At 43.5% G+C, this 26,381-nt stretch overlaps 2 protein-coding genes across 4 annotated transcripts in view; one reads left to right on the forward strand and one right to left on the reverse strand.

Moving 5' to 3' along the window:
• The window catches only part of TIMM29 (translocase of inner mitochondrial membrane 29), a 103,794-nt gene extending 100,231 nt beyond the window's left edge, over positions 1-3,563 (reverse strand). Inside the window, exon 1 of one of the 3 annotated variants that reach the window (XM_085885231.1) lies at positions 2,522-2,655. In XM_085885231.1, coding sequence (XP_085741357.1) covers positions 2,522-2,615 — 94 coding nt within the window. In that variant the 5' untranslated portion in view covers positions 2,616-2,655. Of the gene's footprint in view, positions 1-2,521; positions 2,674-3,411 lie in introns of those variants that run through there. The other 2 variants (XM_085885233.1, XM_085885232.1) reach the window with 2 other exon arrangements.
• Positions 3,564-3,766: 203 nt separating this feature from the next.
• LOC147024881 (cysteine protease ATG4C-like) overlaps positions 3,767-26,381 on the forward strand; it is a 64,213-nt gene continuing 41,598 nt past the window's right edge. Inside the window, exons 1-5 of the mRNA XM_085885236.1 lie at positions 3,767-4,092; positions 8,607-8,782; positions 8,948-9,120; positions 12,405-12,488; positions 12,650-12,913. Of these exons, the coding sequence (XP_085741362.1) occupies positions 8,748-8,782; positions 8,948-9,120; positions 12,405-12,488; positions 12,650-12,913 (556 nt within the window). The 5' untranslated portion in view covers positions 3,767-4,092; positions 8,607-8,747. The remainder of the gene's footprint in view (positions 4,093-8,606; positions 8,783-8,947; positions 9,121-12,404; positions 12,489-12,649; positions 12,914-26,381) is intronic.

Here is a 26,381-nt window from a genome sequence, read left to right on the forward strand (position 1 = left end):
CCTGGTTGGACTGCACGTGTTCTCCGGTTGTGATACAGTCAGTGCCTTTGCAGGCCGGGGAAAGATGGGCGCCTTGAAGCAAATGAAGTCTCATAAGACCTACCAAGAGGCCTTCAGTCAGCTCGGTCATTCATGGGAAGTATCCACCGAGCTCTTTCAGAAGCTGCAAGAGGTCACCTGCCACATGTACGTGCCGTCTACCAACCAACACCACGAAAGTCAATGAACTCCGACATCAACTCTTCTGTGCCAGACGGGGAGAGATAGAGTCCAGTCAGCTTCCACCATGTGAAGACTGCCTCTTCATGCACGTCCTCCGTGCAAATTACCAGGCTGCTATTTGGAGGCGCTGTCTGCAATGCCAACCCTATGTTCCAAGTCCCAAGGGTTGTGGATGGACCACTGATGATGACAGGAAGCTGGCCATCGAGTGGATGCAGGGTTCTCCAGCACCGGATGCAGTGTTGCAACTGCTTTCCTGCAAGTGTGGACGGTCGTGCAAACTCCCAGACTGCACGTGCCTTGCCAATAGCCTGAAGTGCACTGATATGTGCAAGTTGCGAACCTGCAGCAACCAGCCCGCTGATGTCGAGGAAGAGGTTGTAGACCTCGCGGCCTCTGATGCTGATAACAGTGATGAAGATGAGACTACTGATCTATGGTGTGAATGTTTTGGCACAATCACAAGGACATTCATGACTACAAATATGCATGAGTAAAACATAGTACATAAACATGCCACAGTAGCGTGGTGAAATTTGGGTTATCCGTAAATTTCACATTTTGGATGCTTGTTGGAACTAGGGTATGGGAAGGGCAATTCCTTTAACTGTGGGAAAAACTTGTAAAATGTTCATAAATGTTTCCCTCATACAACATGTGCATGTTGTAGGCTACTGCGGTTCAGTCGCACTACCCAGGGAACTTGTATGACAATATTATAAATTAAAATGTACTGAAAATCACTAATCAGCAACATTTTGATAGGCCCTATAGTTCGCCCCTTCAGTTTGCTCATCTTTCGGCTGCTCCCGTTAGGGGTCGCCACAGCAGATCATCCGTTATGATCCGCATACTGATTTGGCACAGGTTTTACGCCAGATGCCCTTCCTGACGCAACCCTGGTCGCCTCTTACGACACAGGGATCAGGATTTGGGTTTCGCCATGATTCCGGGCTGCTCTACACCCTGCCCAGTGCAGAGCCCCCGTCCTCAAGCGATCCTCCAACCCAAGCCTCCGAGTAGCCGGATTACAGGCGCACGCCACTACGCCCGGTGTATGTGTATGTATATGTATATATATGTATGTATATATATATATATATATATATATATATATATATATATATATATATATATGTATATATATATATATATATATATATATATATATATATATGTATATATATATATATATATATATATATATATATATATATATATATAAATATATATATATACACCAATCCAAAATCATAACTAGGATTGGTTTCCTTAGATGGTACCGCCAAGTGGAATTTCTGGCCTGGGCCCATGGACTATTACGAACTGCCCAGACTCCCTCACCATCTTCACGACCCCTAACCACCATTACGCTGAGCGATCTGGACCACTCACCCCCACCCCACCTCCCCCCTTTATGCTGAATGACCTTACCCCTTAACCCTTTCACAAAGAGCGACCTGAACCTTTTCCCCGCTTTAGCAGACTCAGTACCATCATGGTTGGCGCATCGGCTCGGACTCTGGGAGGGAGGTCAACCCCCGTCCGAGTCATCCCAAAAAGTTTTTTTTTAATGATACGTGCTGCTTCCTTGCTTGACGCTCAGCATTTAAATTAAAAAGAGTAGAGCACGGACAACCATGGGTTGGCAACAATTGCGCAGCCTTTGATGGCCAAACGACCTCCTTCGGCGTTGAAGGTCCTTGGAAAGTAACTCGCATTGTTGGTTCGCAGGTGCCAGCACTCAGCAGTGACCACTATTTTCGTTGTGTCTGTGTGTCTGTCTGTCTGTATGTTTGTGACCCTCTCCAGAGCACAGCTCTGTGACGTTTGATGCGATCTTGATGAAACTTGGACACAAGCTAGATATCATGGTCTAGTCGTGTCTTTTTGTACGAGGGGCGTCCCACGCCCACTTGAACTTTTTATTTACTTATATTTTTTTTCTCGCAATTTCATTTCCTAGAAGCTGTGCGTGATGTCCATAAGTACAACATATAAAAAATCCGATTTGATTTGGTTAATTTTGACGGAAGAGATAGGTTTTTACGGTAGGGCTTCCTCAAAAGCTTCCACTAACTCAATAATTATACATATCGTGGCATTGTTCAATAATGTCCGCGAACCATCGTCGCCTCCAGGCTAATTTATATTAATAATAATAATCATCCAAGGCTTCGTTCCCGAGTCCTCTTTCGTGCCTGGATACATGACCCGGACCCCATGACCGGTTTCCACCTGTACCGTGTGGTATCGCCTCAGCTCGGTATATCCGGTATATCAGTCTTTTCAAACCCACCGATTCGACCTTCAGTGAACCGCTGCCAGCGTGAGAATTGCGATGGACCACCGGACGCCGCCGCACTGTACGTGCGCCACAAGGAGGCCGCCATGACAGTTGGTTCGAGGCGATTATGAAACCAGCTGATCGCTATACACCGCCCAGATTCGCGTTTTTTTTTTTAACCAACAATACGACTTTTTTTCTCCCCTTGAGAAACTCCAACACTCCCGGTGTGAAATAATTCAGGATGGAAACTACAAATAACAACCGAACAAGGCAGGAAATGACACCGCAACCTTTTTACGGATTGCCATTTCACATATCTTCACATTCTTGTCACAGGTAACTGTGTGGAAATCCAGAGAGGGGTTTTAGTACCCATGATGCATTGCGCGGGCGCCATTTTGGTTGACAAGCTGAATAAGTGAGAAAAGATGAGACCTAAGAAGGCTAAATAACTAACGTAACCTTCCATTGCAGTGATTCAGAATAACGAGATGAACGTGCTAGATTGTGGAGCTGTTGATGCTGTCGTTGCCGGTGAATACAATCAACATCGCGGCGGGCACGGCTTTATGGTATAACTAAAAAAAGACTTTCTACACGCGCACACAAGAAAGTGGATACTCTGAAACATGCGAGGGCTCCGTTCCACCTTCAAAAACACACTTGTGGAGATAACATCCAATAATACACGCATACACTTATTAGGCGGTGTATTATCAAAAGTATCTCCTGAATTTTTTTTTCTCTCGCAAATCAAGCCGCGTCACTCGGTGCATCAATTCATACCTTCTTTTTTTTTTAAAAAAAATACAAATTAAAACTCCTTGTCTACTACTGATCTAATGCAGCGTGTTGGGAAATTATGTCAGTGAGAAAACAAATCACGGTCGGTCACCTACCAATCCCGGGGTGTGTTCCATTACCAATCAGCTCGGACTCGCTGAGTGGCTCGCTTGATTTTGAGCCCTCAAACAAGCATCCCATGAACGGAACGGCTGGCTTGGTAAAAGATAGCAAACTCACTGGTCATTGGATACTCCCAAGGTCTGCTGTGCTATCATTATTTATTTATTTATTTATTTATTTATTTATTTATTTATTTATTTATTTATTTATTTTATCGTGTTTATGAGTCATGACAACGCCATACGTGAACAGCATTTTGTCATTTAATACGATTAATAAAATAATATTAGGATAAATAACATTGCTGATGAAAAAAAAAAAAATTTTTTTTTTTTTTTGAAGATTTTGACTCGTTCGGTTGTTCGATTACACTTCCGGGATTGACCTGTTTGTATTCGATGTGGACTCCATGGCAGTATGCGCTGCCCTTTTGTCCAATTATCGTGAATATTGCTCGTTATTGTGTAAAAAGTGTCCATGTCGGGTAATTAAGAAACTTCAGATAGAATTTGGAAACGCCGGCAAATCCTCATCAGATACAAGTGAAGAAGAAGAAGAGAAAGAGCAGCACCGGCAGCACCGGCAGCACCGGCAGCACCAGCAGCACCAGCAGCACCAGCAGCACCAGCAGCACCAGCAGCAGAAGGTCCCTTTGGAATCATGGTTTGCTGGTCGTACGTTCGTTTTCAGGTGTATCACTTCAGACGGGAGGGGGCACTGATAATGATAAGGGTCTCAAGATCTCCACACATTGGTGCATTCGCTAAATTTATGAAAACGAGTAAATTGTGATTCGTTTTCATTTGATCAGGTCTCGGATAAAACTGAGCTGTTTACTCTTTTTAACCATCGGCCTTTACCTGTCTGGGAGCACGTTATGGATGGGATGGTCTTGTTTGAAACCTGAGTTAGCAATGACGTGTGAAGGGATCTTGGGCTGATTAAGATCTTGGTAACTTGGTAGATTGATCCCTTTACACCTCTGGTATAGCTGGGATCTCAGGCTACTCTTGAGTTTTCTCATGTCTGTACAGATACTGTGTTCATCGTAAGCTGTTCCAAGGTGTTACCACTCCATTATTAAATAAATAGTTACTTTGATCATATCTCTTTCCTTCATTAGCTTTTGGGAGTGACCCTGGACGACTTGTTCCCCTTGGATTTGAGGGATCCCGGTTCAATTTCTCCTGGAAATAAAAACCTGGAAATCAATTTGGGTGCTATAAGTCGATAGTGCTACTGTTTCATGAGTTGTAGCACTTGGTTTGGTCATGATCATAACTTGGAAGTCAATCGGACTTGAAATGGCGTTTTTTATCGCAGTTTGAAAGTTTTGACCCGACCCCCCTGACATTCGACCCCCCTGACATTCGACCCCTGACCGCTAAGAAGGGTGTTGGTGTGACACCCCCAATGAGACATATGGTTGGATGCACAATTGGAAGATGCACATTTTGGATTTGGTTTGTAGTCAATATGACCATTTTAGCGGACGTTATTGCGAAAATAAGAATTTCGGCTTTTCGGTGACCTTGACCTTTGACCTAGATTCACCAAAAACGACAAGTGTCTAAGTTGGACCATAGCCGACGTCTGTACCCAGTTTGGTCATGATCGCTGAAACGGTGTGGCTGCGACAGGGTAAACAAATACACAAATAAACCAATGTCACCCGCAGGGTGACCCGTATCTTGCCAAAAGGTGACCATGTGTGACTTCTTTAAGGTCACACTGAGGTGAACAGAGCTGCTATCCACCAGGAGCGACTCCTTGAGGAATATCTGCCTACAAGAGATTCCGATGAGAATCGTTCTACAGAGTAACCATGAAAAATATGTGTTTGCCTCATAACGTCACCAAATTACGTCATAATGTCTCAAGCTTGACATATCTAGAAAGCACTCATCGAGGTGTTCAATTTGAGGTACTACACGATATGGTTCCTAAAACTTGAAAATTTGACCTTGGGGTCAAATATGTTTGACATCAGGCGCTAACCATGAAGGTCAAGGCCAATCACCACCAAAAATTAATCAGCTGTGCGCTAGACCATATACTACATTCCCATAAAGTTTGGAGACGATTAGATTAAAATTACTCAAAAATAAGGGTTTCGTCGACTCCCCTGATTTGCGACAAAGTGACCTTGACCTTTGACCTTGACCTTGAAAATTTTATGCGCTGAAAGGGACCTCTATAGGCCTCTGATATGCGAAGTTACAAAAATTTCCAATGATAACTGTGCTCTGCAGAGTGATTTATACGTGATTACAGACAAACAAAAAAAAAAAACATAGGAAGGTCAAGGCCAATCGCCACCAAAAATTAATCAGCTGAGCTCCAGACCATGAACTATATTCCCATGAAGCTTGAAGACGATCCGATCAAAATTACTCAAAAAATAAGGGTTTCGTCGACTCCCTGATTTGCGACAAAGTGACCTTGACCTTTGACCTTGACCTTGAAAATTTTATGCACTGAAAGGGACCTCTATAGGCCTCTGATATGCGAAGTTACAAAAATTTCCAATGATAACTGTGCTCTGCAGAATTTTTTAAACATGATTACAGACAAAAAAAAAGAAAACAAAAAAAAAAACATGCAAGTTGACTAACATATCTTACAAAAACTTCATTTTGGCAAGATAACAAGCACAGACAGACAGACAGACAGACAGACAGACAGACAGACAGACAGACAGACAGACAGACAGACAGACAGAATGACACACACAACCGACCAACATAATTGCCGAAATCCGAAGGATTCCGGCAATTAACAAACAGACAGAAAGGGGTGAAAACATCACCTCCTTCACCTTCAGTGGTGGAGGTAAAATAGAATAGGGCCCAAAATCGATCCTTTATGAACACCACTGATAACAGGTAACCATGAAGATTTTCCATTTCGAAGCATGACACGCTGTCTGCGATGGCTTGAAAACGCTTCCAGGCAAATAATAGGAGTTCCTAGATTCCGACCACCGTGCTTGAGTTTTATAAAGCAGTCTTTTATGTGGAACAGTCAAAGGCTTGTGAAATGTCAAGATATATAACATTAACTCCATTCTTGCTTTTAAAAGATCCAATCCAGTCTGACAAACATTCAATCGGTTGTATATCACATGAACATTTCCCCTGAAATCCATGCTGGTTGCAATGAATGATGTTATTCGCTATCATGAAGTTTGACAGTTTGTCTTATATGATTCCTTCCATCATCTTTGTAACTTGACTTGTTAATGAAACGGGTCCATAGTTGTTCCTACTCGAATGTGATTCTTTTTTGCGGTTGGATATTGATGTGAAACATATGGTTCAGCATCTCGTGCTATATGAATGAAAGTATGTTCACAAAAGACAAGCTTGGGGCATTAAATGACATTTTGTGCAGTCATAATTCTGAAAGCATGGACTGGCGATGAGTACGGAGAAGACCGAGGTGACGTGGGTCCGGCTGTAAAGAAGGAAATGAATATCAGGTTGGAGGGAAGGAGATCAGATGGAAATAGGTTTGAATATCTGGGAAAAACAGTGACCGGGGATGGTAAGTTTGAGGCAGGGGTGCGGAGGAGGATTCAGGTGGGTGCAGATGTGTGGAGGAGAGTGGAGGGAGTAATGGCACACATGATATCAAGGAAGTTGAAGGGGAACATTCTGACGTCATGTGTAATGCCTGCCTACCTTTACGGCCTGGAGACGGTGGAACCGGCGGAGACGATAACAGAGGTTGCAGCAGGTCAACGAGAACAGCTTGGTCAGGAGGATTGCAGGAGTGAAGAGGGTGGATATAAGGAGGGTGGATGAGCTGAGCGAGGAGATTGTTGTGTTGATGAGCTTGACGGGGAGATTGGTAAAAACCTGGCTGAAGTGAGCTGGACACTTGTTGCAGATGGGGGTGGGGGGGGGAGAGAATGGAAAGAGATCAGATAGGTTGAGGAAGTAAGGTAGGAGAAAGAGGTGCACTGTGGCTGAGATGGGAAGAATGTGTGAGGAGGTATGTCAAATATGATATGGGTGGATTAACAGTCAAGAGAGTTGACTGAGGACAGAGTCAAGTGGAGGAGTATTGTGTTCAAAGTAGGGCAGAAGCTTGGTACTATTTGGCCTCACCCCATATAATGACAAGAAGAAGAAACATTTTCTGGGAAAATTGTATCTTATCAAACATGGGAGATCGAGCTCGCAGTTTTACTTCAGTTGTTTTGCATGTCATGTCGTCACCTGATTGTACCAATATCTGATCCTAATTAATTTTATCGTTCCAGTAATTTCTGTAAAAGTTCTCACATTGGTATTTGACCATGAAAATAAGAAGGATGTCAAAGGGCGCAGGTTTCGATGATATTGTGCTGGGATAGCTCATTCGGCTTTGAGCTGTCTACTCTAGATTTGATTCCCAACTCTACTATAAACTGGTGGACCAGTGGTTCGTAGGTGGGACATTGCTTCACAAAGAGCATCGTCCCTCGGCGTGACGTAATGAGCTGGGTGTCCCATCTGCTAGCATTATTAGCCTGTGGATGTTGAAGACCCACTCGTCGTCTTCCTTGGAGTAACCTGAACGAATGGCAAATTCCTTCCCAAATTGCCTTCAGTCGAACGTCAGACCTGACCAGCCGGTTCATGAACGAGTTGAGTTAAAAACTCTCCAGCCGACCACACAAGAAAGTGGGCATCGTTGGGACCTTCAAAGACGTTTTCACAAAATCGGTCATTTTTGAGTATTGAGTATCCATTACTTCTGCCACCGAAGGTGGATGGAGGTTATGTTTTCACCCCTTTTTGTCTGGCTGTCTGTGAGCAGAATATCTCAAAAAGGTATGGACGAATTCAGATGAAACTTGGTGGACAGGTTGAGTGTGTGTGGCAAGGACAAACTGATTAGATAACGGTGAAGATCTGGATCGGTATACGATAACTTTTTAAAAGTGATTCTTCATTAAGAGATGGGCATAGACGATACATATCATGATGTATCAAAAACTTAGGTACGAGTTATGACAAAACTCAGTGAATGAGTTGGTTCGGTGACGAGAACAAACCGATTCGATTTTGGTTCAGGTCCTATCAGTGGGATACGACATGTAAACTGTTCAGCCTGGTGGAGGTATTTGCTCTACTGAATAAAATAATTATTTTATAATTACTGCTGTTTAGTTATGTTTTGCTTTTTGTTTTGTTTTCAGCTGCATGTAGGGACCTGCTGATGTCTCTTCGTTACTGACCCATTTCCTCCCTTTTTGGAAACCAACCCCACGGACATTCTGCTGCCTTCAAGTTTTCCCTTCCGGCAAGCCTCTCTGGTTTATGCTTGGGCTTATGCTGCCATGGAGGATAGGCAAGAGCAAACAAACCATGTTGGGTATGCCTTAATTTTGCAGCATCATTGGTTTGTACGTGTCCTTGGTTATCTTGGTGAGCAAAGTTGTGCTGAATCCAGACAAGGTATTAGAATATCATGTTGGACCTCGTATGTTGTACGTTGTGCCATGGACCATTCTTTGTCATTCCCTTGTGTGCGATGCAGGGCAAACAGATGGGTGGTGCAAAGCAACCACACTGGTGCAGTACCTGTCCCCGTTGCGTCGGATTGCAATGGGTATTTTGGTCCTGGTGTCAGCAAGACTGAAGACCCCGAGGTTGACGAGGTCGATAAGCTGAAAGCCAAGCTTATGTCCTCTTGGAACAATCTGAAACATGGTGATTATTCAGCTGCATCCGATTGGTAAATTCATGGAAAAGCTAACTGATAGGTGTCGAACCACCCGATGTAGAGCCGTATATTTATGATGTATGAAAGGGGTTAGTACTAGGAGGGTTATATGCAGTACTCCCGTGACCATGGAGAGCATAAGTTCGTTTGAGGATGGATTTTGGTACTTTGGGGTATTTAGAAAAAAATGAGCTCCGATGCCCCTCCCAAAAGTGTAGGCTCACTCCACCAGAGGGCAAAATCCAAAATGGCTGCTGGTGGCCATCTTGGAAATTACACAATTACACAACTCTTGAGTAAAATATCTTACAGACATGAAATAAGTGTCGTTTTTTTTTTACTAATATATTGACTAGGGGTCCATTCCAGTCGTTATTCTTTCATTTCGTGCTCATCTTCAATGTGAAATCCAAGATGGCCACCAACAGCCATATTGAATATATGAATATTTCACATCTTCCAAACCAGTTAAGGTATTGTTTTCAAGTAATTATATGGCGGGAAATTCATTCCAGGAGTAACTTGTCGACTTGGAGGTCATCTTCACTATGAAATCCAAAATGGCCACCAGTGGCCATCTTGGAAATTAAAAAAAAATACATAAATCTTGAGTGAATTGACATACAGGCATGAATTATGAAGTGTCTTTTTGACTACAAATTAATTCCAGGTGTTACTTGCCCATTTTGAGGTCATCGTCAGACCTAAAAATATGATCTAGGTTGTTTCTAACTCATTTTTATGGTCATTTCTGCAGCTCATTCATCATTCAGCTCACGCCTTTCATCATTAATGTTATTGTTGGTGATGCACTTGAGCCAGCAGCGATGATGGTATCGTATCTCAGCTGCAAATGGGTCAGGTGTGGCGTCAATCAGTTTGAGAATGCGATCTCTCATGTCCATGTCTTCTCGTAACACTGTATGCTGTTTAAACACGTTCCAAGCCTTTTCTTGATTTAGAAGATACAAAGTATTTAATTTCCGTCCAGGATGCTTTTTGTCTTCTGGACGCATGCACCAGCCACATAAGTTTTTATCATGTAGATGTCCTATACTCGAACGTAGACGTTTTGGTGAAGGAGCTGGAAGGGGATCAGCAGCAGCAGATTTTGGGGTCTCGGATGCAGACGTAGATTCACTGCACACACAGGAAAAAAACAACAACAACAAGGTATTGAGTTCATGTGTGGTGGTAACAACTAGCAAACACAAGATCAATTGAGAAAATCCAAACCCAATAAAACAGCAGGGTTGATCAAAGAGGCAAATGCAGACACAACAAATGAAGTTCAATTGTCAAAATTTTGCACCTCCAATTATGCATAAAAATGTGCAACTGCAAAGTAAAAACATGCAACCAACAAATTTAACGAAATAAAATAGTGAGCTGGAACTAGTGTGAACAAATTAGCAGAACTGTTCTCCAAGCACAAATAGCAGAAAAGGTCAGGGCAAAACAAGGCCAACGCAGTATTTAAAGACTGCCTGTAGAACTGCAACTGCAGGGGTTACCTGCTTTGTTCACTATATGCAGATTTTCGCTTTTCAGCTTGCTCGAGCTTTCTCTTGCTTGAAATAGACAGGTAACATTCTTTGTGCATGTAAAGACCTTTGTGTCCTTTTTCCCAGTTGACACTCTTATACACCATGCCAAACCTATCTAGCCCCCTCCAATTAGCTGCTTTTTCATGCAAGCTTTGCCACTTTCCACTGGAAATCCCCTCAAGTGAGTCTTCCTGATCAATATGATTACCACATTGCAACACACATTGAGGAGGGGGATTTCCAGTGCTACTACTTCTGCTAGTGGTTGATTCTTCAGACATGTTAGTCTGAACTCAGTTAATTCTGTCACTCAACAGTTGGGATGGGATGTGATGTGATGACTGATCAGTTGTAGTGGCAGTCGGTGGTCTTTTCCTCGCAGAAATCCAATGATCCTGTGACAAAATAAACAGCATAATTACTATAATAGTAATAAAAAGGTACAAAATTTCAGAAGGTGGGACATATTCAAATATTCAATATGGCCGTTGGCAGCCATCTTGAATTTCATGTTAAGGATTACCGCAAAATGAGAAAATAACCACTGAAATGGAATCCTAGTCATTAAATTAGTAAAAAAAACGACACTTATTTCATGTCTAAGTTATTTTACTCAAGAGTTATGTAATTGTGTAATTTCCAAGATGGCCACCAGTGGCCATTTTGGATTTTGCCCTCTGGTGGAGTTAGCCCACACTTTTGGGAGGGGCAAAGGAGCTCATTTTTAGATCCTCGTGGAGGATCTCTAGTCTTACTCACGTTGTTGTTGTTGTGGACTTTTTTGTTTCACAGCCTACAGTTTTCATCGAAACTTCCTGAAACTTGGCATATATATGTAAAAATACCCTGCGCGGACAGTAATCGTCTCCGATTTTGAAAATTCCTCCGAGAAAAAAAGTTATGACGTCAAAAATATCTCCGCTAATGGAAATCGCCTAAAAATTATGTCCGAAACTAGGCAAGCTTTTTGAATTCTGTTTGCGGGAATTGAACAGGGCATGAGCAGAGATGAATTACCGTACATATGATGCATCACTATGACGTCATATCAATTTTTATGACATCATTCCTATTTTTTTGACATTTTTTTGTTTCACAACCCAGAGTTTTCGTCGGATCTTCGTGAAACTTGCCATGTATATGCAGAAAGCCCACGTGCAGGCAGTAACCATCTCCGATTTTGGAAATTCTTCCTAGAAAAAAGTTGACGTCATAATATCGCCGCTAATGGAAATCGCCTATACCATTATCTCCGAAACTCGGCAAGCTTTTTGAATTTTGTTTGCGGGAATCAAGCCAGGCATTAGCACAGATAATTTATCTCAAACCTGATACATTACAATGACGTCATATTCGTTTTTGTGACGTCATCATTAAGAGGACGAGGATCTTAGCTCGTTTGAGCTTGTTTTCTCAATACCCCAAAGTACCAAAAATCCATTCTCAAATGAACTTATGCTCTCCATGGTCATGGGAGTCCTGGATATGACCCTACTATACTGAGGAATTGTAAAAGAATAGAGGTGAGATTGGAATGCGAGTTGAGATGAGATCAAAGAAGAGAAATAAGATTAGGAGTAAAGGGGTAAGGAGGGTATGTTTGGAGCATTTGTTGTGGCGGTTAAATCCCGCCACATGTGTCCGAAGATGGATAGCCCTGAATGGATTTTGAATCTGTTCAAACATTTTAATTAAGGAAGTCGTTTGTTATTTCTGTGGGCCAGGCTGGATCGTTAAAACCAAAACCAACTTCAGCCGTCACTCACCCATTGTCCTGCTTGGAAGACTGTACAACACTTATTCTGTTGGTGAGTTGGCATCACAAAACTTGTCTTTTGCTGTGACATAAGTCTTCGTTTTATTTTATTTTATTTTTCAGTATAAAGTAATAGTGCATGCTTTCTACCATCGAAGGCCTATGCTGCCTGCGATACTGGTTCATCATGAGTTTTGTGCTCATCTGTTCCAGGTGACAGTTCGTCCTTGCGGCAGTCAGGCGAGTGCCAGCTTTCCGATAGCAGGACACCTGGAGGAAGCAGGATTGCCCCTGACAGCAGATCCTTATTTGTGGCTTTCCGTCAGGACTTTGTTTCACGCATTTGGATCACGTACAGAAGAGAGTTCCCACAACTTGAAGGATCCAGTTTGACTACAGACTGTGGCTGGGGCTGTATGTTACGCAGTGGACAAATGCTCATGGCACAGGCTTTGTTGCAGCACTTTCTATCAAGAGGTGAGTTCTGCTCATTGCAAGATTATTCCAAGGTTGTCACCCTCTCCTTTGGCGAGGGTATTGCATTTGGGTCTGTTTGTCTGTCTGTCCACACAGAATGTACCAACATAGACCACAAACAACACCTCGTGGTAGGCAGTAGTACGTCGGTAAAGTGTATACAATTGGAATGCGAGTACGTTGATAAAATACGTACGATAAAACCACCCGAAAGTCTGGGTGAGGGTATGCAATCCTTCATTGCTTGTTCTAGTCTGTAATTTGTGAAAGCTTTTATCCAATCTTTTTACAACCATTGATATCTTCTTCTTTTTTTTGTTGGCATATTTTCTTTTTCTGCACCAATTCCAAAGGAAATTTTATTTGAACAGCCTACCGAATGCCTTTTTAATCGTATGCAAGCCTGTGGCTGCTTGGCTGCATCATTTTCTGGGGGCACTTCTTTGCTGATGATGCAATGCCCCTGTTACCACGCTGGTCTTCATTTTGCCAACCTCAGAAGGATGACAGGCTGAGTCAACCTTACCTGGTGTTAATTAAACAGCCCGATAAGTGCTTGATCTTAAGCCAAGCACCTTAACCACTGAGCCAACACCAGGCCTACAGAATGCCTGCCTTGGACCATTACCAAAAAACCTTTTGTTCCTCTCTTGCTTTATCCTCATGTAACTATAATTACCGCCGCCACCGAAGGTGAAGGAGGTTATGTTTTCACCCCTTTCTGTCTGTTTGTGTACAGGATATCTCAAAAGGTTGTGGACAGATTTGGTGTGCGGCAAGGACGAAATTATCAGATTTTGGTGAAGATCCGGATCCGGATCCTGCTCCTAGAATTTTTAAAGTGATTCTTAACCATTGAGAGATCGGGCCAAAAACGATATATAGCACGATATCTCAAAAAGTTGTGGACGGATTTCGGACGAAACTTGGTGGACATGTTGGGTGTGTCGCAAGGACAAATTGATTCGATTTTGGTGAAGATCTGGATCTGGATACAATAATTATTTAATTTTCTATGTGATCCTTCACCATTGAGAGATCGGACCAAAAACGATATAGTTCTGTATAGCATGATATTTCAAAAATGTACTGGGCCCGATTTGTTCTCGTGGATCAGGCATTGCGCTCTACCGAGTGCCCTTCTAGTTTGCAATGATTTGGGTGAGCATGCAGCCACACCAAGTGTAAAGCATTTTCTTTTTATTTTCACATCCTGCCTGGTAATCATGTAGAGATAATACAAAAACGTTTTTACCTCTGCCAACAGACGACCACCCCTGTCTGTTTGTCTGTCTGTCTGTTTATGTATGAGCATGGTATCTCAAAAAGTTATGGATGGATTTGGACGAAACTTGGGAGACAGGTTGGGTGTGGGATAGGACAAATTGATTCGATTTTGGTGAAGATCTGCCTCTGGATAGGAGAATTAAATAAAATAAAATTTAAATGATTCTTTACCATCAAGCGATGGGGTCAAAAACTATACATAACACGATATTTCGAAAAGTTGTCGACCGATTATGGCAAAACTTGGTGCATGAGTTGGATAGGTGACAAGAACAAGCTGATTAGAGTTTGGTGTGCGATGATGAATGGTCTGGATGCAGATCTGGCCTATCAGTGGGATACAAAACATCAACTGTTTGGCGTGGTGGGGGTGTGCGCTCCACCAAGTGCCGTTCTCATTGTCTGTGTAGCACTGAGAGATGTGCTTGAACCACAGACAGGATGGCACATCTCAGGTACATCCTTTTTGTCTGTATTCATATTGCAATAACTCAGAGTACATGGTTTCTGGTCCCATAACAGTGCAGGTTTGTGTGTGTGCATGCGTGCGTGCGTGCGTGCGTGTAATATTGTGTTCTGGTTGTTGGGGGTACATGGAGTAATTTCATAGCAAAGTTAGGATTGTATAGAGTTGCTTGGTCTGTGGACATATAGGAGACATCTCGATGTAATTTAAGTCTGCAAACTGTGAGCTTAAGTGTTACTTGTCACCACATGGGGGGTGCAGTGTTAATTAGGTAGGGATTAAGGCTAAGTTCCCCCAGTATGTAATTGCCCCCATGACCTTCCCTGACATTTTTGTATTTGCAAGCCAACCATAAAGGAAGTGTGTTTTTATGTCAACAACAACCATAACCACAAGCAGGCAGAAGCCCCACCTTCCTGGCTTTCGTGCCAACAAGCCACGCCTGGAGGTGGATGACAGAGGGGCGTGACGTCAGAAGGAAGAGTTTTGGGTGTGAGGGATGCGGTCGAGAGACAATGGAACTAGGAGATGGGCGTGTAAAAACAGGGCATTAGGCTGGCTTTCCTTCGACGCATAACGAAGACAGCACGATTCTCGTATTCCTGCTGAGGCGAATTGGCTCACGTGGTGGAACAAGACACTGGCCATTGACTCTTGGCTGGTCGTGAGAGGTGGATCTCGAAGCCTCAAGTATATAGCCAAAAGAGACGGTGCCATTTTGCAAAGCCACGGCATCGGCAAGCATGATTGACGAGGAAGCCGCACGGTGGTTGGTGAGCTGTGGGCGTTGAATACCGACTCACAAATTACCTCACGTCCATTTCCCGCCCAGAGAGTGGCTGGCGCCATTTTTGGGGCATGCCATCCCGGTCGGGACGAAGCACCACGACCCAAAGTTCAATCAAGACCATCTCTAGACAAAACTAAGTGCCAGACTAAAAGGAGGATTTTTCTTTTGTTCGTTTTCCCCTTGTCTGTATTTAAGTCCATGTTTCAATGTGCCTCGACCTTGAACCTTAATTTACTTCACATATTATTATTATTATTATTATTATTATTATTATTATTATTATAGCCTGGTGTTGGCGCAGTGGTTAGGGCAGCGGCTTGGGATCCAAAAGGTCCTGAGTTCAAGCCCCGTTGGGCCACTGAATTAATACACCAGGGGGTTGAATCAGCCTGTCATCCTTCTGAGGTCGGCGAAATGAGTACCAGTATACTGGGCCGGTGTATACCCCGGTTAAAATAGGTGTACCATATCCCTGTGTCGTAAGAGGCGACCAGGGTTGCGTCAGGAAGGGCATCCGGCGTAAAACGTGTGCCAAATCACTATGCGGATCATACGGATGATCCGCTGTGGCGACCCCTCACGGGAGCAGCCGAAAGAAGAAGATTATTATTATTATTATTATTATTACATTTTGAATTACCCTTGTAAATATTTCTATTTTCATAAATCCCTGCGTTTATTTTTAAGTTGCCTTATTTGTGTATTTGTCATGGGGTTCGAGTATCAACCCCTTGTGCTGTGCTTCCGTCGCTCTGCCCATGCCGCCCTGCCCCTTTCACATGCGCCATAATCTCTGGATCACATGTCTGCCTCCTAAGGAAAGCCGCTCAGCGATCCGGGCCTGGTCGGCGTTAACCGTCCATCCACCACACTTGGGTTGGGGGGGGATTATCCCAACTTCCAGGCCCATGATTATATACATATACACATACAGTGCCAAAAGAAAGTTGACACCCCCTTTAATATTTTCACCTTTTGTTGCCTTCCATCCTGGAATTAAATTGCATGAAATCAGACTTTTTCCACCTTTATTTATTTACACATCGTAACCCACAAATTTCAGAAAATAAATTAAAAATACAAAACTAGAATATCCTGGTTGGATAAGTGTCTATAACTACAACACGGGATTTGGCAGATTTGGCACTTCAGCCGACAAATACTACGATGTCTTGTTAAAGACGCCCATAGCCGATGGGACCAATATGACGCCGCAATCAATGCTGCAAAACACAAGTGTGTTGAACATTTTGACCCTCAAATGTTCACCTAACTGGCGTCTGCCATCCTACGATCAGAGCTGCACCACAAGTACAAGGTACACACTCGTTTGAACCACAAATTGGATAAACTCAAGCCATCTAGAGACACCCAACCAAAGAGGTGGTTACATAACCTCTCCGAAAGAACACACCGATGAAGAGATGCTTATTCGAACAAGGACTTCATTTGAACATGTCAGATGCTGAAGCTGCTGATTTTGTCATGGCCGTGGAGCCCACCATCTTCACGTTATGAACGAATGATTGAGCCAAAGATCAGATCCGTGCACATCTTACCAACATCAATACATCACTACCAAAGAGAAACTAGCCTTACGCATCCTTTGCCAGGATGCTGATATCGTCATTGTACTGGCAGACAAAGGCCAGACAACAGTAATTATGAACTGCACAGAGGACAATCGCAAAGCCCCAACACTACTCAACGATGAGAACACTTATCACAAAGTTGAGGAGAACCCGACTAAGACCATCGAATGACAGGTCAATAAAGTGCTGCGTGACCTCCGATTGAAGGTCCTCTTGACGGAAGAGGAACGACGGACAATGCAACCAGAACACTCGGTTATACCAAGGTTGTACGGCCTACCCAAGGTGTACAAAGACGGAATACCACTCTGGCCCATTGTAGCCCTATGAGGTGCCCCCACCGACAAACTCGCTAAAGGGCTCTTCCGTCGCTTCAAGCATTTGGTGTCGGATTCATCTCGCACAGTCCACAACGCTGAGGAGTTCCTCTCGCATATAAAAGATGTCCGCATTGAAGATGATGAAATCATGGTGTCTTTTGATGTTACAGCCATATTTACCTGCATCCCAATTGACCTCGCAAGGTGAACCCGAGAGGCCGCCATCACCACGGACCAATACCTGGCAGACAACAGCCGACTCGGTCCAATACAGCTACTTTCACTCGTGGACTTATGCCTCGCATCCACATACTTCTGCTGCGGAGGTCAAATTTACCACCAACACCAAGGCACACCCATGGGATCTACCATATCAGGCTTGATCGCAGAGCTAGTAATACAACATTTCGAACAACAGGTATTACAGGGTGAGAACATTCCCAAACTTTGGCTCTGCTGTGTGTATGACACGTTCAGCATCATCAAAAGAGACAGCTTTGACAGGTTCCAAACCCACATCATCAGCATCATATCTGCCATACAGTTAACACATGAACTTGAACAATCTGGCTCCATTGCTTTTCTGGATGTGGGCATCACACATGCAACAGACCAGCATTTGAGCACCAGGTGTATTGCTAACCCACGCATACAGAACAGGTGCACAATTACAACAGTGGTCACCTGCCTACGCACTCATGGTCTTGTGCACGACCCTTGTTTGTCTGGGCCAAATCACACTACAGTGAGCAACACACACGACGGACCGAAATTGAACATGTCACCCTGTTACTGCAGAACAATGACTATCCGGCAGCATTAATTTGGTCTTGCTACCGGAGGAGGGCACCCACATCGCGACCTGAGGAACGGGTCAAAACAGTATATATTAACGTACATCGGCAGTACTTCAGAGATTGCCAACCTTTTTGTGTAACCATTTGGAATCCGGGTCGCACACAAACTTCAGACAACATTCCGCGTGCAGCTATTTAGACCCAAAGACAGGGTGAATAGACTCGACAAGATGAACGTGATCTACGAAATCCCCTGTCGTGACTGATGCTAACTATGTGGGCCAGACGTCCAAGCGAATTGCAACATGACACGGTTAATCCAGCACCAGCAAGCTGTCGCACGTGGAGACGAGCTTTCGTTGGTAGCGGCACATTGCCACAATCTATATCACACCTTCACGTGGGAAAACACGTCAGTTAAAGCCTCGGCACCCGGCCGGGCCAGCCGGGAAAATCTCGAAGAATGGTTTTCGGGCACACAGTCGATTATCCGTCACGTTGACCTGCATGCTGCCTATCGAAGATTACGCGATCACCCGCAGCCCCCACCTGCGGGTGTGAAGGCCAAACAAACCCAATACGCAAACTCTGATCAGACATGGAACATGTGACACCGAACTTGTGACCCAAACATCCAATCCGGATGCCAATCCACCATCCAATCCCACTCTCTTTGTTAAATTTGTCCCAAACCTCACGCTGATTGGTCCACCTCGCAGTCCAATCGTGACAAGCAGCCATTCCCGTTGGACATAAGAACAGTTGACGTCTCTGCAGCTGCACATGCGGTGTTTTAAATATTTTTACCTCTTGAGGATGGAAGATTGTGGTCTTCTGAAACGTTAGAGTTTTCATACAGAATTGTATGCACACCGCTCCTTCCCAATGCCATATCCAGGCAATGCATGACATCATCACCGGGTGCTGAAGGAAGGGAGTACAGAACTCAGTTTTCACTCCGTTTTCTTGTTTGTTTGTCCGGGCGATATCTCAGCCATCCTTTGAGCTCGGAAGATGAAATTTGGGGACAAAAGTGAAGATGTGCTTTGGCAAAAATGCTGTTTTTTAATTTTTGGATTTATCAATTAATTGTTTAATTACTTAATTATTATCGATTTATTCATTACTTATTTATTTTATTTCTCATCCCTGCAATATCTAAAGCATATTTTGACCCAGGAAGCTGATATTTGGATATGAAAGTGACCAAGTGATTTGGCGAAAAGGGTATTTTTGATTTTTCGATGAATTATTTTTCAAAAAGTTAGATTCGGATGAAATGGTGTTGGTTTAGTTATACTATTTAGCAATTGAGAAAGTAATTATTTTAGTATTATTATATATTTATTTAAATTATGCAATAAATCAATCAATTATTGTATACCGCTCCCTCCCAATTCCGACTCGATTTGCTGCAAGGCGACATCGCCGGGTGCCAAGAGGGAGAGGAGGATTTGTTATTTATTTATTTGCCATGGGGACGGTGTACTTTGAATGTAGCGCCAATGTTTTTGTTTTTTTTCTTCTCAAGCTTATATTTATTATATACTAGCAAATACAACCCGTCGCTTTGCTGACAGGTATATTGAGGGAGGGAAGGGAGAGAGAGAAAAAAGATAGAAATGTCAGTGGTGGAGGTGGCGTTAGCAGAGAGAATGATTTGTTATGCTTCATAACCGAACACAAAAACTCATCTCAGAACAGCTGTACACACAATGACACAACAGAGTTTGTAAAGTAATCCACTGGCACATCTGGAAAAGCTTTGTTTTCCTAGTTCCAGAGAATTTGTGGGAACATGAATCAAAATCAATCGCTGAAGACATGGAAGTCCCATCGAGCGTGAACATCAAAAACAAAGCATTGCAACCACATATCTTGGGTACAAAAAAAAGAGAAGAAGGCATTGCTAAATGAGGTGTGAATAACAGTGATTTTTGGACTAAGCTATGCAGAAATCAAGAAAATGACCAAATACCAAGACCTCAAGAACGAAGTTTAAAAAAACATTCTGGAAGCTGAAGAATGCCAAAGTTGTACCTGTGATCGTTGGATAACTATCATTGGTACCAATGATAATGATAGATAGCACTTCTGAAGACCATGCTACCTCCATCATGGATTCCATCAAGGTTCACCAGAGCAAGTGCTTCCTTTGGAAGCTATGCTGTGCAGTATCTTACTGGCAAGACGGAGAGTGGTCACTTGTCACTTGTTCAGTCTGCCCGCAATAATACCAGTGCGGAACAATTTACCAGATGCCACTGTAGGTCACCCAACAACATCCTGGATCAGGGCTTTCTGCTCCAGAGCACACAATATATCTTAAAGTCCAATACAGTATACTTATGATAATGTTGTTTTGTATGTACGATTCTATCTTTTACGATTTTTATTCTCTCACTTGTATTTTTTGACACTCTTTGCTTTCCATGGTACAAGTGGACACTGTTTTTGTTTGTTGTAGTGCTTATCCATTAAAAAAAGGAGCTTTGGGAGTGATGATAAAGAACCTCACAGAGATGTTACAAAGCATCCTTTGGAATATTATGACAAACGAACTACAGTTGGAAGCTGTCTGGGGCTCAGTAACGATCCTGAAGAGAGCCCTCGGCACAAAATTTTGAGAACAGAAAACTTCACAGCGTGACATGAATCGTGACCATGTGAATCGTGACCATGTGAAACATGTGAATTCAGACAATCGTGAATCGTGACCATAGGTCCATGAATCGTGACCCTTTACTGAAATAAAGGTGGATACTTTGAGCCCACCGTGCAAGGACTCTCTTCCACATTCTGAAACCCTCAAATGTAGATACCAATCACATACACATACACATACATTCAGACCTGAGGTGTGAGCATTTAAAACCTATGTGATCTTCCTGGCATAGGTCTGCATGCTTGCATGCGTGCTCGTACATACAGCGACCTGTGCACCTTACCGGTCGGCTCATTCCGAATTGATTCATCCATACTGGTCCCCTCAACAGAGAGGGAAGGGCGGAGGAGCAGGGTAAGGGGTGGGATAGATATTTGAGGTGGAGGTGTGAGAGATTCCGGCAGATGTGACTGCCAGTTTATCATCCATCCGAGAGACAGCGCATACATTGATGAATCATCCTGCTTGTGAAACACAGGAATGACAGTTTATAGCTGTGTCGGGATTCAAATCCAGGCGAAACAGAGCGAGCATGCGTGTCTCTCGGCTTTCCTGCCATGATGTGGCGATTCGTGACATCAGAACTGAAAACATTTTTTACTCATTGTGATCAAATAATTTATTTTGCCTTCCCACCTCCGGTATGGAACCGTGGTATTCCCATTGAAACTTGAACACGTGCCAAGCAGCTTCACCAAGCAAAATGGTTGAAGAAGCTTTTAAAAATGAAACATTTTATTCCTACTTGTATTTATCTATGCTGAAGTGATGGGTCTTATCATGGAAGATCGTACAAAAAGGGGAAACGTCTTGGAAAATACAATTTCACATTTTCAGTGAGCCAGCTACCGCCTGTGGCACCGCAGAACAACACGTGGCTAACAACCCATGTGAGTGCCCCTGAACTCTGTTCAAGTCGATCGACGTACAGTATTCAGTAGCAGTGAAAATATTGTAAAGCACTTGCCCAAGTGGCTTAAGCACTCCAACAGAACGCTTCATTCGAAACGGCTTGCTTGCTTGGCACGTGATTAGCAATCACCGAACCGTCATATTGAACATATACCTCCCGGAGATTCCCAAAATGCCAAGTATGTCTGAATTGCACAAATTGACACTTTTTTTCTAAGTTTGATTCCGGAGCTTCAATTTTGTAATTCTGCTTCGCTTAAGAGATTCTTGAGGTCATGGCTTGTGCGTAAATGAAATAAAGCAACGGACGCTGGCATCTCTGGTCATTTATAAGCATTGTAATGTACCCAGCGATTCGTAGCTATGATGAACATGCATTCGATATTATGTGAGGAAAGTGAAAAAAAAAACTTTATCGTAAAGAAATCATTGTGGCTTGTTCCAAGTCAAGGCATGGTTGAGCAGGCCAAAAACATGGCGGTTTCAGACCCCAGTGAAGTTTCCTAAGATACGCCTTCTTAAGACCACCAAAAAGCGAGGTGGACAAGGAAGTGCTTGATAAAGGATATAATTAAATAATGCCATTAATTATCTTCAAAATGGGTGTTTTAATTAACCCAAACACCCAATTTTCACTCATGCACTTCCTTGGAGTTTTCTTGGTATGCATGCAAAGTTTCAGGCTGCTAAATTTCATGGTTTTGGAGTTGTGGAGAAGACACACTGATACACACACACACACACACACACACACACACACACACACACACACACACACACACACACACACACACACACACACACACACACACACACACACACACACACACACACTCTGACGTTTATTAGTATAGATGTACGTAGGGTGCACCCAAGTAGTTGCAGTGTACAAATGTGCACCTGCTTGTTTTTGACATCGTTTTGGGAAAGCATGGCTGTTTCACCAATTCATTTCATTCCATAACTTGGGGAATCCTTACTGTAATTCACAGACTGGTGTTTGTTTGTGTGTTTGGCGAGCCACTTCTACAGTTCTGGGTCAATTATTACATCCAGTCAAGCTACATAGGAGGAGCATGTTTTTATTTTTGCCAGTCATCTTGGAGGCTGGCGGGGAGTGGGGGGGGGGAGGTGGAGGAGGCAGGGTGTCGACTCAAATTCTCTATATAAATGTGTGTCATGTTGTGCTGCTCCAGGTGGAGGAGGGGATTACAAGTCTCCACCACTTACAGTGGAGTATTCCTGTCCCCACATTTTCCAATGCAGTGAGGTGTTTATAATTTTAAGCAGTAGGCTATTTCTGCCAAATGCACATAACCCGGGTTTTTAAAATTACTTTTTTTTTTTCTTTTCTTTTCGGGAGCAACTTAGGCAGCTGTCAGTTGTGTTTACACTACCCAAATAAAAGCATGTATCAAAAGAACTTGTTGCATGCTTGAAACATGACTGCCTGTCGGGTGGGACTCTGCTAGTACATTATAATCTGGCCATTATATTGACAGTGGCCTCTTTTTTTTGGAAGCTGTTTTCGAATAGTTAGCATCTGAAACTGAATGCAAGCAGCTAACCCTTCTTTCAAAGGACAGAATGACAGTTTATCATCTGCTTGTTGACTAAAACAGATGAGTCATCTTTAAAGGTGATTACTCTTACTCTACCTCTGATAATCCTTCCTGTACCATTTACTCTACGAGTGTTGACGATGCCGATAATAAAACGGAAACGACACTTAGTAGAGCGCATACCTCCGGCAGGCTGAACAGTTTACATTTTGTTTCCCACTGATAGACCGGATCTGGATTCGGACCCGAACCAAAATCGAATTGGCTTGTTCTTGTCACTGAACCAACTGATCCACCTCGTTTTGTCAAAACTCATCCACAACTTTTTATACGCCCGATATATATATATATATATATATATATATATATATATATATATATATATATATATATATATATATTTATATATTTATATATTTATATATATATTTATATATTTATATATTTATATATATATATATATATTTATATATTTATATATATATTTATATATTTATATATATATATATATATTTATATATTTATATATATATATATTTATATATTTATATATATATATATATATATATATATATATATATATATATATATACATATTGTTACGAATTTCCGCCCGCCCAGCGTGCGATCGGCCACGTAACTCAAATCGCGAAGCGTCGCCCACCGGAACAGACAATTCAGTCGTGACTCTCTTGGAACTACCGCCAAGGAGCTAGCCACGGGTGGGGGTTTAACCTCACCACAACCCAGTCCGCATTCTACCCGCGCGAAATAGGGTGGATCGCCGAATGTCGATATACCTAAGTACCCGTGTGGGTAGCGTACCGAGGAGTTGTACCACGCTGCAGGTCGACTCCGGACACGAACCGCTTAAGCGGCTCGTTCCGTGCTGCAGGGATAACGGAGCGGAGTTATCGTCGACCTCGACGGTTCAGATTATTTATTGGGTGTCTACACCCACTACCAATACCTTACGTGATGCAAGATGGAACTTTCAAACAAAGGAAAGGACGCAATGAAACGGGAAACAGTTCAACAAACAAGCACTTTATTTCTCTCACACACACACACACACACACACACACACACACACACACACACACACACACACACACACACACACACACACACACACACACGGCAAGCACGTATTCACAACCATACAAAAATGCACATATAACAGTCAAAGCAAGAACAATACACAGAGTTACAACCGAATATAATAATTACACTGGCAGTTATGCAGGTATACACTTGACGGACTGGCGCCACACACACACATTTACACAAAACCCAAAGAAACAAAAGTGGCGACTTCCCTTTTGCGCACCGAGTCCTTCTCCCGCGCCCTCAGCTCCTCCGGCGTGGTCGGTGAGCTCGTGCTTCGCGTTGGCCGCTCGACGCCACGGACGGGGTTTTGGGGAACGAACGGGGTTTTCCGGTGCTATCTCGGTGCGGATGGGGGGGGGGGAAGAAACCTTTGATACTTGGGGCGGAGAGAGGGGAATGGCAGACGCTCCCTCCCACCAGCGGGGTCTCGGGACCGCACTTACTCCGACTGACCCTCCGACCAGGAACTCTCGAGCAGGAGCTTCCTCTCTCTCTCTCTCACCACACCGTCATGTACAAAGGGATCAAGCGCGTTCTGTCCCACCAGTGGACTCTCGAGCAGGAGCTTCCTCTCTCTCACCACACCTTCATGTACAAAGGAATCAAGTGCGCTCCGTCCCACCAGCGGACTCTCGGGCCTGCACCGACTCTGACTGACCCTCCGATCAGGAACTCTCGAGCAGGAGCTTCCTCTCTCTCTCTCTCACCACACCGTCATGTACAAAGGGATCAAGGCGCCGAATTCTCCTCGTCCGCCCCCTTTTGTAGCGCGGGACTCCGCTCTGTCGCTCCGCCCCGTTCTTCGCTCCGCCCTGTTCTTCGCCCCACCCCTCTTCGAGGCGTTTCGAGAAAGGTCTCGACAGGGGGCGTTCCTCCTCCCTGATCGCGTCACACCGCGCATCCACCAATTCGGAGCGAGCTGACCCACCCCTCCCCTTCACACCAAGTGCAGGGAAAATGGTGGGAAAAACCCCCACAGGCTTCACAAGTGCTTTTGTTCTGCCAATCCTTTTTGGACGGTTTCCGTGGTGCGGAACCCCTCTTACCATGGTCCGCGGAGGATGGTGTTCGTAAGCAGGCATAGTGGCGAAGATGGTGGTGATTGTTGTGGGGGTGGTGTGAGCGTGGTGGGCGTTGTGGCGTAGTTGGTGGCGGTTGTTGTTTGCGTGGAGGTTTGTGGCAATGGTGGCTCAAAATAACGATAGATAAAGAAAAACGGCTAACTAAAGCGTCGCAGCCCGAATAAATCACACATATTCCCTCTAAACAATGGGTTTGAACTAACTACACATGAACTTATCGATATATCTCACCTGAGGACCCTTTTTGGTGTATTGCCAATTTCCACAACCGTAAAAAAATATATATATATATATTTTTTTTTGGGGCGTATTATGTGATGTCGTCCGTCCGTTCCTGTCCACACTCTAACTCCCAAAGTTTTCAACTTTCACGTTTCATATTTGGTACATAGGTACAGACTGTAGAGACGGTGTGTCGCGACATATGTTCGTCATCTAAAGTGGTTGCCATGGCAACCAGGATGCTGTTTTCCATGTAGTAGCACAATTCTGTATATACCTTCTTGTTCGGGCATATATTGTGCTCACTTGAGCTCTTGTTGAAATATTGTGCTATATATTGTTTTTGGCCCATCTCTCAAAGGGTGAAAAGCACTTCAAAAATTCTCGTATCCGGAAACTGATTCGGATCTTCACCTAAATCAAATTGATTCATCCTTGTCACACACCCAACCTGCCCGCCAAGTTCTGGCCTATGTTGACCTCAAAAAGAATTGGTGGTTGAATTAATTGGCCAAATGTGCAAATCCTCTTCAATGTCAAGTCAATTGGATGAAAATTGAGGATTTCAGAAATTCAAACAAAGTTGCTGACCTTTGGCCTGTGTTGCCCTTTTGACCTCAAAATCAATCGGCTTCTTGCTTATGACCAACTCCACCATTGGGT

Source organism: Eptatretus burgeri, chromosome 6, assembly GCF_056783735.1.
Source record: "Eptatretus burgeri isolate ZD-2024b chromosome 6, Ebu_testis_v1, whole genome shotgun sequence".
Classification (NCBI taxonomy): Eukaryota; Metazoa; Chordata; class Myxini; order Myxiniformes; family Myxinidae; genus Eptatretus; species Eptatretus burgeri.